Source organism: Pristis pectinata, chromosome 19 (assembly GCF_009764475.1).
Source record: "Pristis pectinata isolate sPriPec2 chromosome 19, sPriPec2.1.pri, whole genome shotgun sequence".
NCBI classification, from domain to species: domain Eukaryota; kingdom Metazoa; phylum Chordata; class Chondrichthyes; order Rhinopristiformes; family Pristidae; genus Pristis; species Pristis pectinata.
Genome location: NC_067423.1, coordinates 26,742,488 through 26,756,723, shown reverse-complemented (window position 1 = coordinate 26,756,723; position 14,236 = coordinate 26,742,488). Strand labels below are relative to the sequence as shown.

Here is a 14,236-nt window from a genome sequence, read left to right as displayed (position 1 = left end):
GAACCGTTCAATAGTCTTATCACAGTGGCGTAGAAACTGTCCTTAAGTCTGGTGGTACGTGCCTTCAGGCTCCTGTATCTTCTACCCGATGGAAGAGGAGAGAAGAGAGAATGTTGTGGGTGAGTGGGGTCTTTGATTATGCTGGCTGCTTTGCCGAGACAACGAGAGGTAAATACAGAGTCCAAGGAGGGGGGACTGGTGTCCGTGATGTGCTGGGCTGTGTTCACAACTCTCTGCAGCTTCTTGTGGTCCTGAATGGACCAGTTGCCATACCAAGCCGTGATACATCCAGATAGGATGCTTTCTATGGTTCATCTGTAAAAGTTGGTGAGAGTCAAAGGGGACAAACCAAATTTCTTTAGCCTCCTGAGGAAGTAGAGGCACTGGTGAGCTTTCTTGGCCATGGCATCTACGTGATTTGACCCGGACAGGCTGTTGGTGATGTTCGTTCCCAGGAACTTGAAGCTCTCAACCATCTCAACCTCAGCACCATTGATGTAGACAGGTGCATGTACACTGCCCCCTTTCCTGAAGTCAATGACCAGTTCTTTTGTTTTGTTGACATTGAAGGAAAGGTTGTTGTCATGGCACCATTCCACTAAGCTCTCTCTCTCCTTCCTGTACTCCGCCTCATTGCTGTTTGAGATACGGCCTACAACGACAGTATCATCTGCAAACTTGTAGATGGAGTTAGAGCAGAATCTGGCCACACGTCATGAGTGTATAGGGAGTAGAGTAGAGGGCTGAGGACACAGCCTTGTGGGGCACCAGTGTTGAGAATAATTGTGTCGGAGGTATTGCTGCCTATACTCACTGATTGTGGTCTGCTTGTTAGAAAGTTTGTATTTCAGCTGTTCTCAGTGCAGTGTGGTTCCATTTTGAATGCATTCTTTGTAGCTTGACAGCTTGCAAATATGGGTCAAGAAACTTAAAAAAAATAATGAAAGTGGTAATTTCTGCTACTTTAACAGGTGAGCATTTAATAGATTTATATCAAATTATTCAGTCCAGTATTACAAGAATTCCATTCTTTGAAGAAAAGTTTGGCCACAATAGGAGGCAAGCTTGCATGGCTCTTCAAAGTAGTCTCATGGGATCTTTTCCACGCAACTGCAGTTCCAGGTGGAAACTCAGTTTGATGTCTTGCCCCACAAATGGAAGCCTACTATTCCATTTTATGTTTATGGGAATAATGTGATCTAATATTGAAGAAAAAACATCTGCAGAACATGACCTGGGAGTTAACATGCTCTCCACAGAGCGCACAATTTTCCTCTGGGTCTTCCATGTACATTTGATAGGTGTGACACCCAGGGATTGGTATGGTCCAGCAATGTTCATCTTCTTGGATACTCATCAATGGCTCAAGCCCCTGATGCAGAAGCAGATTTCACAGCACATGTAAAGCCTGCAACCTTAATGAAGAACAGCCAAGGAGATCCCAACAGAACAGTGCTTAGAGTCTGCAAGAGGTAGCTCCGCTTACCTTCATGTCGGACTTCTCAGGAGCCCTTGGGATTTGCCTTTTTAATGTGCTAGTCACACACAATCACAGTATCCTACTCAAATGGAAGGAGATAATGCAGAAATTCTTTCTGCTGATGCCAAATAGTTCTCAGGGATGTGCAGTCTGTGTACTTAAAAAAGAAAATTTTTCAACTAATATCAGTTTAGTACTTTCATGGCTAACATTTGGTAAACTCGGAAATAGCTCAGTAATAAATAGTGGTGACCGTCCCTGTGTGGAGTTGACTAATGATTCTGTCACTGCTGTATCCTGTCATCAAACTGAGCTCATTTGCTTTCCAAGTTCATTACATTTCATCTGTACCACTGGTTTGAATTCCATTAAGGTCAAGCATAAGCTCTTTGTTAGGACAAGGTAAAAATCCATTGCAATAGCATTATGTAGTTTATCATTACATAAAACATAATGTATAGTAGGAGCTACAGTTCTGGATATTACTGTACTTCTGATGGCTGTGTTTTTAACTTTAAATCCTTATATTTAGCACATATTATGTAAAGTTAAAAACAAAATGACTCCATACCTTTCTGCTCAGAGGCTGGGGTTTAATCCCAGGCGGGAGGACTAGACTGTCTGGGAGCAGTGGTCATTAATGTATTCAAATCCAGTCTGGTGTTGGCCAGCAGTAGTGCTCAGCTGGACACTTGACAATGCCTTGCAAGTCTTACCCTCCAGTGACCAGCCACCGAGTTACATGTATTTTCTTCTCCACTCTTTCAGTTCCTCAGCACTGAGTTAGCCTTGCTGTGGATTACTCTCTGTAGTGAACTTCACTCAGACCACTGAGGTTATTTCACATGTAAACCTCTCACTAATGTCATCAACCCAAGTTCATTTCCTTGAGGTTAGAAAGTAGGGAATTTACAAATTTATATGTTTGTTTTACTTGTTTGAATCCTTTTTATACTATTTTAAAGTGCAGTTGTATGCATTAATGCAAAGTGCATTATCTATTCTTCATTTCCATTTTGTCACAGATTGACATCAATTTCATTTCTTGAGAGCTAGTTACATTTTCAGCTGTAAGCATAGCTTGCCTCCAATAGATTTATGTTTATCTGCTGGTAAAACAAAATATTCAGTATGTGTGCAGTAAAGAAAGAACATTCCTTAGTCAGACATCTCCTCCCAACTTTCATTGCTGTTCTAAATCATGCATCTGATTTAGAAGGTTGATAGCCTCATATTTGGATATGATCCTTGAAATTGTGCTGATTAATACAGACCTAATAAAATTGTTATCATTGCAGAAGTGTTACTTGCAATTTGGCTGCACTTTAATAAAAGCATTAACCCCACCACATAAGTAAATTATTTAAATTGATCTTCCATTTTCATTATTTCTGGATGAAGGTCCAAATCGTTTGCTTCTCCAACTCAGGCCAAAGCCAATAATGTAGATATTTATTGCAGAACAAACAACAAAAGCTTGATGTAATTCAAAGCAAAATTCTGTTTTACATGTATTTGCACATTAGGTCATGTTTGCTCAAATGCTCAAGTGGTCTTGTGGAAGGAGGGCTGATTTCTGAGGGTCAATGTGGAATGGTTTCCAGTTAAAGTTTGACAAAGTTGGATCTCTAGTGTAGGTAGCCTTCAGCAATGGAAGCCATGTTATTTTCTTATCAGTTTGATATATTTATACTTGCACTAGCAGGAAGGATTTCTGACAGATATGGTTATTGTGTCTTTTTTTTTGCAGGTGTGAATCTCCATTTTGTATTTATGGTTTAAGGTGATAAATAGCATGTGAGCTACAGAACCCTGTTTCAGCAAGTGAAGGTGCAATGCCCCATAATTCTTCTTCTATGTTCTATTTTACATTACTGTCCTGACCCAGGTCAGATCAGCATTATTGCCTTTACAGCTGCTGGATTATTAAAAGCTGCAATAATATTTTAATGAATAGGAGGCAAACAAACTCCCTGATATGGCAAATGAAATACTCATTATTTCCTTCCCTGACTAAACACTCTGCTGTCTCAGGTGGTGGTCCCTGCTTATCTCTCAGTTATAATTTGCATGTGTTCTGTACAATGCACTGCAGGAGACCCTGGTATTATAATGTACAGAGGAACGTTTTCAGATTTGCCTCAAATTCTGCCAGTAGAATTACACTGCAACTTCAAAATATTATACTTCTTCCTTTATTTTGTATAGCAGTCCTTCCATCAGTGGCTGTACTTGGGAATTTATCCACATATTGTGTTACTGAAAATATGTTTATGATTTTTCTCATCACTACAAAGGTCATAAACAAACATTGTGGGTTACATTAAAATACAAGTGTATTTAAAAGTGAGAGTTTGACATATACCAACAGGATTTACCAATAAATATATCAGTCTTTTAGTTATGAAGGATGTTTTTCAGAAGTTGGGATTGAGGGCGCTTTGTTCAAGCTCTGACATTGCTGCCAACTTCACTGTAACAAATCTTAGATTTTCAGCAGCCAGAATTACAATGTGATTGTTTCTGCCATTGTGTGTTATCAACTGGCAGGGAATAAAAGGCACAAAAATAAATTGATGTAAAGAGTATAACCCTGTACCTAATCTGTTTTATTGTAGTAAATCAAGTGACTGCTTGCTTTGTTCTTTAAGAATTGTTAGGTTTATGGAAATTATATTGCTTCAAATTAATTTTTCTTGCATAGCTCAACATAATGCATGAATATATTCGGGGAAATGACTTGTCTGGCAGGACATATTTGACACTGAGGAATGTACAGGAAATGAATTACTAGCTTTCAGTGCTTTGGGGAACATTTCAATTAATTTGCCTTAGGGATGCACTGAGATTTGAGAGGGCTTATTGTACCTTGTCAAATTCCATTATTTGTATTAATTCATTAAAAAAAACTATATGAAATTTCACAAAGCGCCACAAGGGGGCTCTACAAGCCAGACAAGTTTAATCTTCATTTTTCTCAATGCAGGAGGTCTGGGTGACCTTTGCTTCCTGCTCATTTGATATAATTAAACCACCTGCAAATTCATAAAAAGCTTCAATGTTAAGAGTTTTGATTGAAACAGAAGAATAATTTCCAGCGTATGCTTTCACTTGCTTTGCAGATATTCCTACAAAACATGGTATGTTCATGGAAAGAGTGATTGCAACCCACTAGGAAGAAATCATTCCTCTGTTCTTGATTTTCACTATTGAAGTTCTCTGTTCATTAAAGTTAAACTTATAATGACCTGTTGTAAATAATGTGAAAGGAAGTAAGGTGATTGCATTTATGTGACACCTACCATGATCTTGGGGTAGATACCAAAACACTTTGCAGACATCTATTTGCTTTTTGAAGTGTAGTCACTGTTGTAAGGTGGGAAAATCAGCAACAAATTTCTTCACAGTAAGGTCTCTCAAGTAGCAGTGTTGTAATGATGTGATAATGAGTTTAAAGTGATGTTGGTGGAGGAATAAATCATTGGCACACAACTTATTGGCAAGGAGGACAAGAACTATAATGTTAACAACTGCCGAGAACTACTGACACAAAAACACATTTTATTTCAATTGTACTTCAGAATTACAGAGTCAGGTTCACCGATACAAATGTTATCGTTTTTAATCCTCTCTCACTGCTTCCTCACTACTCCAGTCAATGCCCCTTCACTGCCTCCTTATCACCCCTTCACCAGCTCACCAGCTCATTACCTCCTGTTCCTGGTGAGGAGAATGACTTCTTACTGGAATGTCCAATCAAGGTTCAGCAGTCACTCAGACCTGAGCTGGCCACAGCAGTGAACAACCTGGGATTTTATTTGTATGATCCAATAAGTATTGTAAAGTTAATCCCATGAGCATTAACACATTGTAGAGCTTGCTCCATTCCCAAACCTTCCAAGAAATAAAACAGCCTTTAGGTCACCCAAGGCAGGTAGTATGGTGGTCACAGGCAGGGGGTCTGGTGGAACAGAACTGGATCCCTTGCGGTGGTGTTTCGGTGGCTGGGAGTAGTGCAGGCAGACCAGCTGCACAGACCCATCCCGCCGACCGACCTTATGCATTATGGCAATAGATTTATGGCGAAAGTCTGAGAGGACTCAGTGCTATTAGAGTCATAGGGATAGAATCAGAGAGTTACACAGAACAGAAACAGGCCCTTCAGCCCAACTCATCCATGCCGACCAAGGCAGCTTCCTGAACTGATCCTATTTGCCTGCATTTGGCCCGTAATCCTCAAAACCTTTCTTATCCATGTACCTGTCCAAATGTTTTTAAAGCATTGTAATTGTACCTGCCTCTACCACTTTCACTGGCAGCTCATTCCATATACCCACCACCCTCTGTATGAAAATCTTGCCCCTCAGGTCCCCTGTAAATTATACGCTTCTCACCTTAAACCTTTAAACCTAAACCTTCTAGTTTTAGACTCCTGTACCCTGGGAAAAAAAAGCCTGTGATAATCCACTTTCTCTATGCCACTCATGATTTTATAATCCTCTACAAAGTCACCCCTCAGCCTTCTTCACTCAAAGGAAACCTGTCCCAGCCTATCCAGCCTCTCCTTTTAACTCCATCCCTCCAGTCCTGGCTACATCCTTGTGAATGTTCTTCAACACAGTGCCATGGGATCTTCCACAGGCAAGTGCGAGGATTGATGAGAGCTCCCTTTAACATATCACCCGAGAGGTGGAAGCTCCGACAGTGTAGCTCTCCCTCAGAACGGGACTAGGTTTGTGAGTCATGTGGAGCAGGGCTGCAAACCCTGAGCTTCACTCAGCCAAGAATGCAAATGCTGAGCCATGTCTTATCTCTAAAACTGTTAAAAGAAAAGAAAGTTAAATAAGAACATCAGGAAATAGGAGCAGGAAAGGTCAATTATGCCCCTCAAACCTGCCCTTCCATTCAGCACGATCACGGCTGATCTATGCTGGCCTCAGCTACTCTCTTCTGCCAGTTGCCCATCACCCTCAGTTTCCTGCTCTTTCGAAAATGTACTGTATATACTTCATTTTAAGTACCCCCAATGATCCAGCCTCCACAACTCAGCTTTAAATGACTGCCCCCACCACCCCACCCCACCCCCCCCCCCCCGCCTTGTTCGAGACTCTCCTAGTGGAAACATCTTGACTTCTAATCTGTCATGCCCTCTAAGGATCTTTTATGTCTAAGTTAGATCACCCCACATTTTTCGGGTTTGGTCCTGTCCTTGGGTGCTATCTGTGTGGAGTTTCTGCGTTCTCCCTGTGACCACCTGGGTTTCCTCCGGGTGCTCCGGTTTCCTCTCACATGTAAAAGATATGCGGGTTGGTCACTGTAAATTGCTCCTAGTGTGTAGGTGAGTGGCAGAATCTGGGGGGAGACAATGAGAGTGTGGGAAGAATAAAATATTGGATTCATGTTAGAATAGCGTGAATGGGGGGCTGATGGTCGACACGTTTCCCTGCTGTATCTATGACCATGATATAATGTGAATATAGGGAAGTGTGTTTCTTTTATGCCTGTATTTTGTGTAAGTGAGGCTTCTATTAATGTTGTCATTGGTAGACAGCGATGCAGAGTGATAGACACCCTATGCAGCATCACTCTAGTTCCATGGATGGTCGAGTGCAGGAATCACGTGCAGATATACAGCAGCGTTACATGCGCAGGTGAAATTCCAACCTGCCATACAGCCTCTGATTGCCAGAAATTCCAGCTGCTGACATCTCCGTTACCTGCCAGTGCTTGGCCTTCCCTGTCACGCTCTGCTATGTTACTCTGTTATGGTGTTTTACTAGCACCTAAAGGGCTTCACCTTTTTCGCTGGTCCCACGAGTCAGTTTTGTTAGATTTCCACATACTTCACAAATAAATGTCAGATCGGTTTAAACAGGCAGTGTTAAATTAGATGGTGCTGAAAATAGAAAAAGAGTTAGTGTTTCAGGTCAAAGATCTTTCATAGAACTGAAGTGTTTTGTTTTTCTGTTTTAATATCTCAATGTAGCTTGATGCTAAGATGTCTTAGAGAACACTTCTGCGAAGGCATGAAAGGTGCAGTGAAAATTTGAGGCTTCTGACCAATTTAGTTATGACCCGTGCAGCATTGCAGCCTGTACCTTTGCTGTTGTGCAGGTGCTTCTATTCAATTGCCTCAGGGATGTAATGCAGTTTTACACATCCACTAGAATGTGTTTAGCATGGATTTGGTTGAATAAAATGAAACGTTTGTACAGAAAAGGGGTCATATTTTGCTAATATTCTACACAATCATTCCATCACAAGAACATGCCCCAATACTGAAATCACAAAATAGTTGTCAAGCTGGATTGACTTGGGCCAGGTCTGCCTTCTTGGTCTATTGCCTGCAGTCCCAGCCTGACCACACTGACCTTCCAGATACAAAGGGCAGGATGAGCAGACTCTTTGCACCCAGGAACCCATCCTCTGAGGTGGGTCAGTTCTGGGCAGTGAACAGGCTTCAGGCAGCAATCTACTGAGGCACTGACACCTGACCCACCCTGACAGCCTTTGCCAACCCACTGCTCTCAAAGGCCTTTGAACTATTTTCAAATCTCTCTAATAATCAGAAAACATAAAAGTTATTGAATGGAATTTAAGTAATCAAAAATACAAAGTAAAAATGATTGAAACAATTAAAGTAAGCAAAATTAACTATAAAATACTGACAAATAATTAAAAATATTAAAGTAGAGTGAAATACCTTGAACCTCTCTGCTCTTACCTTCTTCTACAGAGTCTCTGATTCAATTCAAATCACTGAGGCTGCCTTTCCTACCCCTGACCCCCTGAGGCAAAGGGGAGGAGCTGGATATATACATCATCCAGCCCCTCTCAATAGCACACAAGTACTCCACTGATGAGCTCAACAGTGAACCCAGCAGTGGGGCAGGAGGCTAGAAAAGTCTCTGACCTTCAAAATATTTTGGACTCGAGGCCTGTAAGTCCAAAACATCTGGATGTGGAACATCTAACAGCTGGCAGTCTCCAATGCAACTGCTGGCTGCTGATAAGCATGAATCAGATCGTTGAGGTTACATTAAAAGTTTGCATATTATAAGTAGACTCCCAACTGAGAGAGTAACCCACAGTATTTCAATCAGCTAATTCAATACTTTTTGATAAACAGACCTCATGAACCATATGTGGCTTTGAAGTGATGAACTTGAGCAATGCTGTTGATATCTGTTTAAATAGCTTTATTGGGCATTTCTTTCTATAGTCATTCCCTCCTTTTACAATGATGCAATAAACTGGTCCTCTGATGATTGTGAGACCGGGTCCAGTTAAGGTACTGGGGGGGGGGGGGGTGGAGGGGGAATGGTCTTGCTCATCAACTTCCTCCTCTCCCCAACATTCTATTCTTTCCAAAACTACAAAAACACAGATGATCATGACGACTGAATTTTGAACACAGGGAACTCATAAATGGAGTTGGGAACTGAAGAAACTAGTCATCCAGAGGTCTGGACTTATAATTCAGAAATTTGAGTCCCACTTTGGCATTTTGAGAATTTTAATTCAGATTTTTCCAAAGGGGACCCCAGTAAATGTGAGGAGGAAGCTATCACCATGATGTAAAAACCTAAGAGCTTCATTAATGTCTTTTAAGGGGTTTTGCGCCAGGCTGGTCTTGCAGCACAGAAACAGGCTGTTCGACTCACCACATCCACGCTGACCTTTTTTTCCATCTGCTCTAATCCCATTTGCCCACATTAGGTCCCTATCCTTATATTCCTCACCAATTTAAATGTCTGTCTTAAACATAGTAATTGTATCCGATTCCACCACCATCTCTGGCAGTGAGTTTCAGTTATTAACCACTCTCTGTGTAAGGAAAGCTTTCCTCTCAAATCCTCCTTTAAAACTCCTTCCTCTCACCTTGTTTTTGATAACCCAACCTCGGAAAAAAAAGATTCTGACTATCTACCCTATCTATGCCTTTTATAATTTTTATATACCTTGATCAGGTCACCCCTCAGTTTCCTTTGCCCCAGAGAAAACAGCTCAGTCTGTCGAATCCCTCCCTGAAACTAAAGTCCTCCTATCCAGGCAGGTTTATCTGTGGGCCTATATCAACATGGCTGAATCTTAAGATCCCCCTTGGAAAATAGCAAAAAGAGAATAAACCCATACTTGATTGCAATCTGGGCCTCAAATCAGGACAAGAGAATGCAAAACACAGTGGACTCTGTAAAGTCGCCTTGTTCACATATATGGGGATGGGTGCCAGACTGTGGATATTAGACCCACAGACCCGTTGAGCAGCATCCTGTCATAACCATACGTGTCTGCCAATCTCTCAGAATCCACCTGCTGCAAATATTCTCCAGCGGTGGGCGCCCAGTGCTCCTGGAAGTCCTCAAGATTGACCCAATGATGTTTCAGAGCCTTAGGCCAGACATACAGCCACCCTCTCATTCACCACTGTTCTGCAATAAAACACATCAACCATCAGTCCTGTACATCAGGGTGTGCAATGACCTTACCCAATATATAAGGTCATTGCACACCCTGACGTACAGGACTCCCCTGCACCTCTCCAACTTATCTACAAGGAAAGTCAGGTATCTGCAGACCACCTCCCAGCCTTTATCAGTTAAATGCCCTTTAAGACTTTGAGCCCTGATATCAGATGGTGTAGGAAAAGGTCAACAGGAGCATGTGTTGGTTTATTAATAAGTGCAAACTATGCAGTAATAAGGAAAATGTGTTGCAAGCTGAAAGCACCCACATGTCATTGCATGAGGATGGTAATTGAAAGCTTGTCACCAGTGGCAACAGCATTAACAGGTACAGGTTACCCTGTCCAGTGCCAGTTTAGTTCAGATATTTATGGACAGAAGAACGTCTAGCACATCAGTAAAATAAGGTTTAGTTAGTGTACGAAGAACTGGAAACAACCATTGTTCAAGTTGTGTAATGTGTGCTTTTCATTTAGTAATGGAGAAAATAAAGCCGAAACATTCAGATTTTGGTTGGCTGTAGTACCATGTCCATTATTTTGTATCCTTATTGCTTTTTTAACAATTGCTTTGCCTTACCAGTTGGAAGTGAATTAACAGAAATTTGGTGATAAAACATTTGGTATTTCAAAACTCCTAGCAAGTTCCAGACTTCCCGTGTGATTGCTTGTGTGATTAATTGACATTGTATTTGGTGATGGTAAAACATAATGTCCTCACATTTGTTTCTATTGATTCACAGGTCTCCTGACAAATGCATCAAGAAAGAATCCTTATAGGAGCAGCTTAGAACTCTGTGTGATCTATTTCCCCTAGCCAAGTTCTACTGCTGCAGACTGTCATCTGTTGTATGTTATTTCCTCAACTCTCTTTGACTATAAGTTAAAGAGCATAATCCCATCTCTGACTTTTGAGCTAAAGTTTCACTCATTCTGAATATGAACAACTGGTGCAACACCTGTAGATGACTGAGCCAAGCTTGGATGGCAGCAATATTGACCATGTTTGGAACTCCTTGTCCCCACACTTCAACCGGTGTTGGACTTGCCATTACCCTGTTGATGTTGCAGCCCAGAAAGCCTGTTTTACAGAAGACTGAATTATTTCTATCAGCCCTTAACAGGTGGTGAATCTTTGCTTCAGGTGGGACATTAAAAGAGTTACAGAAGGCTCCTCAACAAAGACACTGTGCTTTTATGTGTGTAACTCTCTCTGACGTCTATACATCTATTTCCTCATCGTTGTTCACAAAACAGTAGACCAAAGAACACAAGGAGAATGCTGAAGTGGACACTATCTCATTGTGAATGAGCTTTACTGGTTTCAATTGTAGTGGGTTCCTAAAGGATTTCGATTCAGTTTTTTCACAGAGCTGAAATAAATCATTACTGGCTAGGGTAAAGTCTTTATTGAAAAAAAAGAAAGGGAGTCCCGATGTAAGATGTCTAAGGATCTAATGGAGCGTGGAGATAAAATAGTTTATTTCCTGTCACAAAAGAGACACATATGAACATTTGCGCTGGGAGGATATCTTAGTCTCCTGTTTAGTTTGGCTGACTTATTTCTCATTCTTAAGTCATGTTGTATTTCAACCAGAAAGAAAGAACAAAATGTGAACCATTTGCAGCTCTTATTTCCTTTCCCAGCACAAAAGTAGCTACTGTCAAACAGCATTCGCAATGAGCATGTCTGGCTACCTGCAGCCTGTGTCACATTTCAATCAACCATCTACCACAAGAAAAAAAAAGATCAAATTAGAGGAGAAAGTAACATTTCTTGAAAACAGGATCATTAAATGTATTTTGAGAAACCTAAAGTTATATATTTAACAGTTTTTATATGTTGTATCTTTGTAGAAAATCTTATTTAACAAATAATGTGGTCGTACTATGCCAGCCTTGAAAGCAGTCAAGAGTTGTGTTTTAACTTCTGGTATCTGTCAAAGAGATGATTGGTGTATTTTTTTTCCTTTGGACCATTCTGGATCTTAAAACTGACCACAAAGAACTCTGTAGAAAAAAATGCTGTTTATACATCAATACATTCAACCATTGCACTGTAGGAAGGCAGTTCATTTCTTTTATGTACTGGTATAATAGAGTGGAAAACATTTTAAACTTTGCTATCAATACTGGTTTTCATTTCTCCCCTTTTCTTTTCTCGTGTTTGACTCTTACTAAATTGGATCTCTGAGCTGTTCTAAAGTAATACAATGCAAGCTCTCACTGAAGTTTTGATGAAAAACAGTGGGCAGGACTAATCATTATACTATTTCCCCAGATCCACTGAAGTAGTACTCTTTCCTGCTATTTTACACAAGATGAGATCTTTCTGAGCTAAAATGTGAGTTACTAATTTACTGTAACAGAACATCCAAAGACTAGGTCAGTTTCTAACAGTATTTTCTTGTAACAGCCTATATTTGTGTTCCATAAGTTGAAAATCATTGTACTTTCCCCAAAAAGGATCTTGAAATTCTTCAGTTACTGTTCAAAAAGCATAGAAGCACACATTCAACTTGTTGGTTCACTTACACTGAAAACAGATGATTGTATAGTCCTCTATGAAGCTGTCTTTCTTTGAACTTCATGTTAATGTTAAAGGCTGAACGAAAAACGGGACAAAGACCAAAGCTTAAATTTGAAATTAATTGTTTCCCCTGCCTGGCAAGATAGTAAAAGGTATGGATGAGCAACACGATATTCAGATATCATTTAGGAATATTTGATTGTGATTTCAATCAATGTAGGCTTCTTTTCAAATAATCAGTAAGGTGCAGTCTGACCTGCTGGGATGTTATCCGAGGAATGTTCCTGAGCAGGTAAGAGTAAATGTTGCCCTATTGTCATGGTAATATTGAGATAAAATTGCTCTCACAAAACCTGAGAATCCATCCTGTTTCTATGGTGGCAATAAATAAGGTTCAAACAGTCGTATTATTTGAAGCAAATGCAGTTTGAAATTGAATGATTTATTTAATGGAATTAAAACCCTTTAATCTAATCAATGAGGACATGTAACCATATTCCACAGTAAGTATGTACATGTTTTCTACACTGATCAAGAACTTCTTTCATCCTTGTTAATTAAATGAATTTAATTCTTTCACTCTGTGTCATGTTCCACAGAGTCTGTGAATGCTTATCTCTTATTTCCCCAATGGAAGATAAGTTGGGGGAATTTGGTTGTGGAAAAGGGTGTTTAAAAATCAAGTCCTCAAACCTGGCAGAAACCAGGCTTCTGGATGATCAGGGTGATCCAGCTGTGACTCTTGCCCTCATGTATGCTTTTTTTTATGATATGATATCTTAATTAGTCACATGTACATCGAAACACACAGTGAAATGCATCTTTGCGTAGAGTGTTCTGGGGGCAGCCCGCAAGTGTCGCCACACTTCCGGCACCAACGTAGTATACCCACAACTTCCTAACCCATATGTCTTTTGGAATGTGGGAGGAAACCGGATCACCCGGAGGAAACCCACGCAGACGAGGGGAGAATGTACAAACTCCTTACAGACAGTGGCCGGAATTGAACCTGGGTCACTGGCGCTGTAATAGCGTTCTGATAACCACTACACTACTGTGCCTGCCAAGTCTTCTTAGACTTGGATTACCTACAACAAGTACCTGAAGGCTCTGGAAAGACACCAAAGTTGTTTCCACAAAGTTCTCCAAATACACTAAAAGGATAAATGAACCAACAAAAGTATCCTATTCCTCGTCAGCATCCCCAAATTGAGGACCTAATTACACCCAGTCAGTTCTGTTAGGCAGGCCATGTCATTCTCATGCTTGACACCAGATGCCCAAAACTGACATTCCATTACAAGAAAAATAATGTAAGAATGTACTCAAAGCCTCCTTGGGGGTAAAAAAAAACATCCCCACTGACCTCTGAACGCCTGGGCCATGACTCTTCAAAGTGAAGAAGGAGCATTTGGGATGGCACTGAAAACCTTGAGTCCGTGCTTTGGGGACACAGTGAAGTTCAGTGTATATGGAGCATTTCACCATCCAAACCTGCTTGTCCCACCTGGTAACTCCTGGCTCAACTATGGAAGAGTCTGTGGTTCCCACAATGGCCTCAGAACCCACAAAACCAGAGTAGAGACAAGTCATCTTTGATCCTGAGGGACCACTGAAGAAGAAGTAGTTTCTCACCTTTGCTCCCACATTAAACATTTGAAGCAAAACAGAAACTACATCAGAGAGAGGCCCCAGTGATTGCTATGATAAACCTTTTCAACAGGCAGATCAGTCCTCTCACATTTAAGTCATCAAGTACAGC

General features: G+C 40.8%; 1 protein-coding gene across 4 annotated transcripts in view; it reads left to right on the top strand.

The window, feature by feature from the left end:
- tafa5a (TAFA chemokine like family member 5a) overlaps nucleotides 1–13,007 on the top strand; it is a 525,393-nt gene extending 512,386 nt beyond the window's left edge. For all 4 annotated transcript variants that reach the window (XM_052034225.1, XM_052034224.1, XM_052034223.1 and 1 more), the window contains one exon: nucleotides 10,688–13,007. Coding sequence is in view for 1 of the 4 variants with exons in the window: in XM_052034223.1 (XP_051890183.1) it covers nucleotides 10,688–10,696 (9 nt within the window). In the remaining 3 variants the exon portion in view is untranslated. The remainder of the gene's footprint in view (nucleotides 1–10,687) is intronic.
- The last annotated feature ends 1,229 nt before the right edge of the window (nucleotides 13,008–14,236 follow it).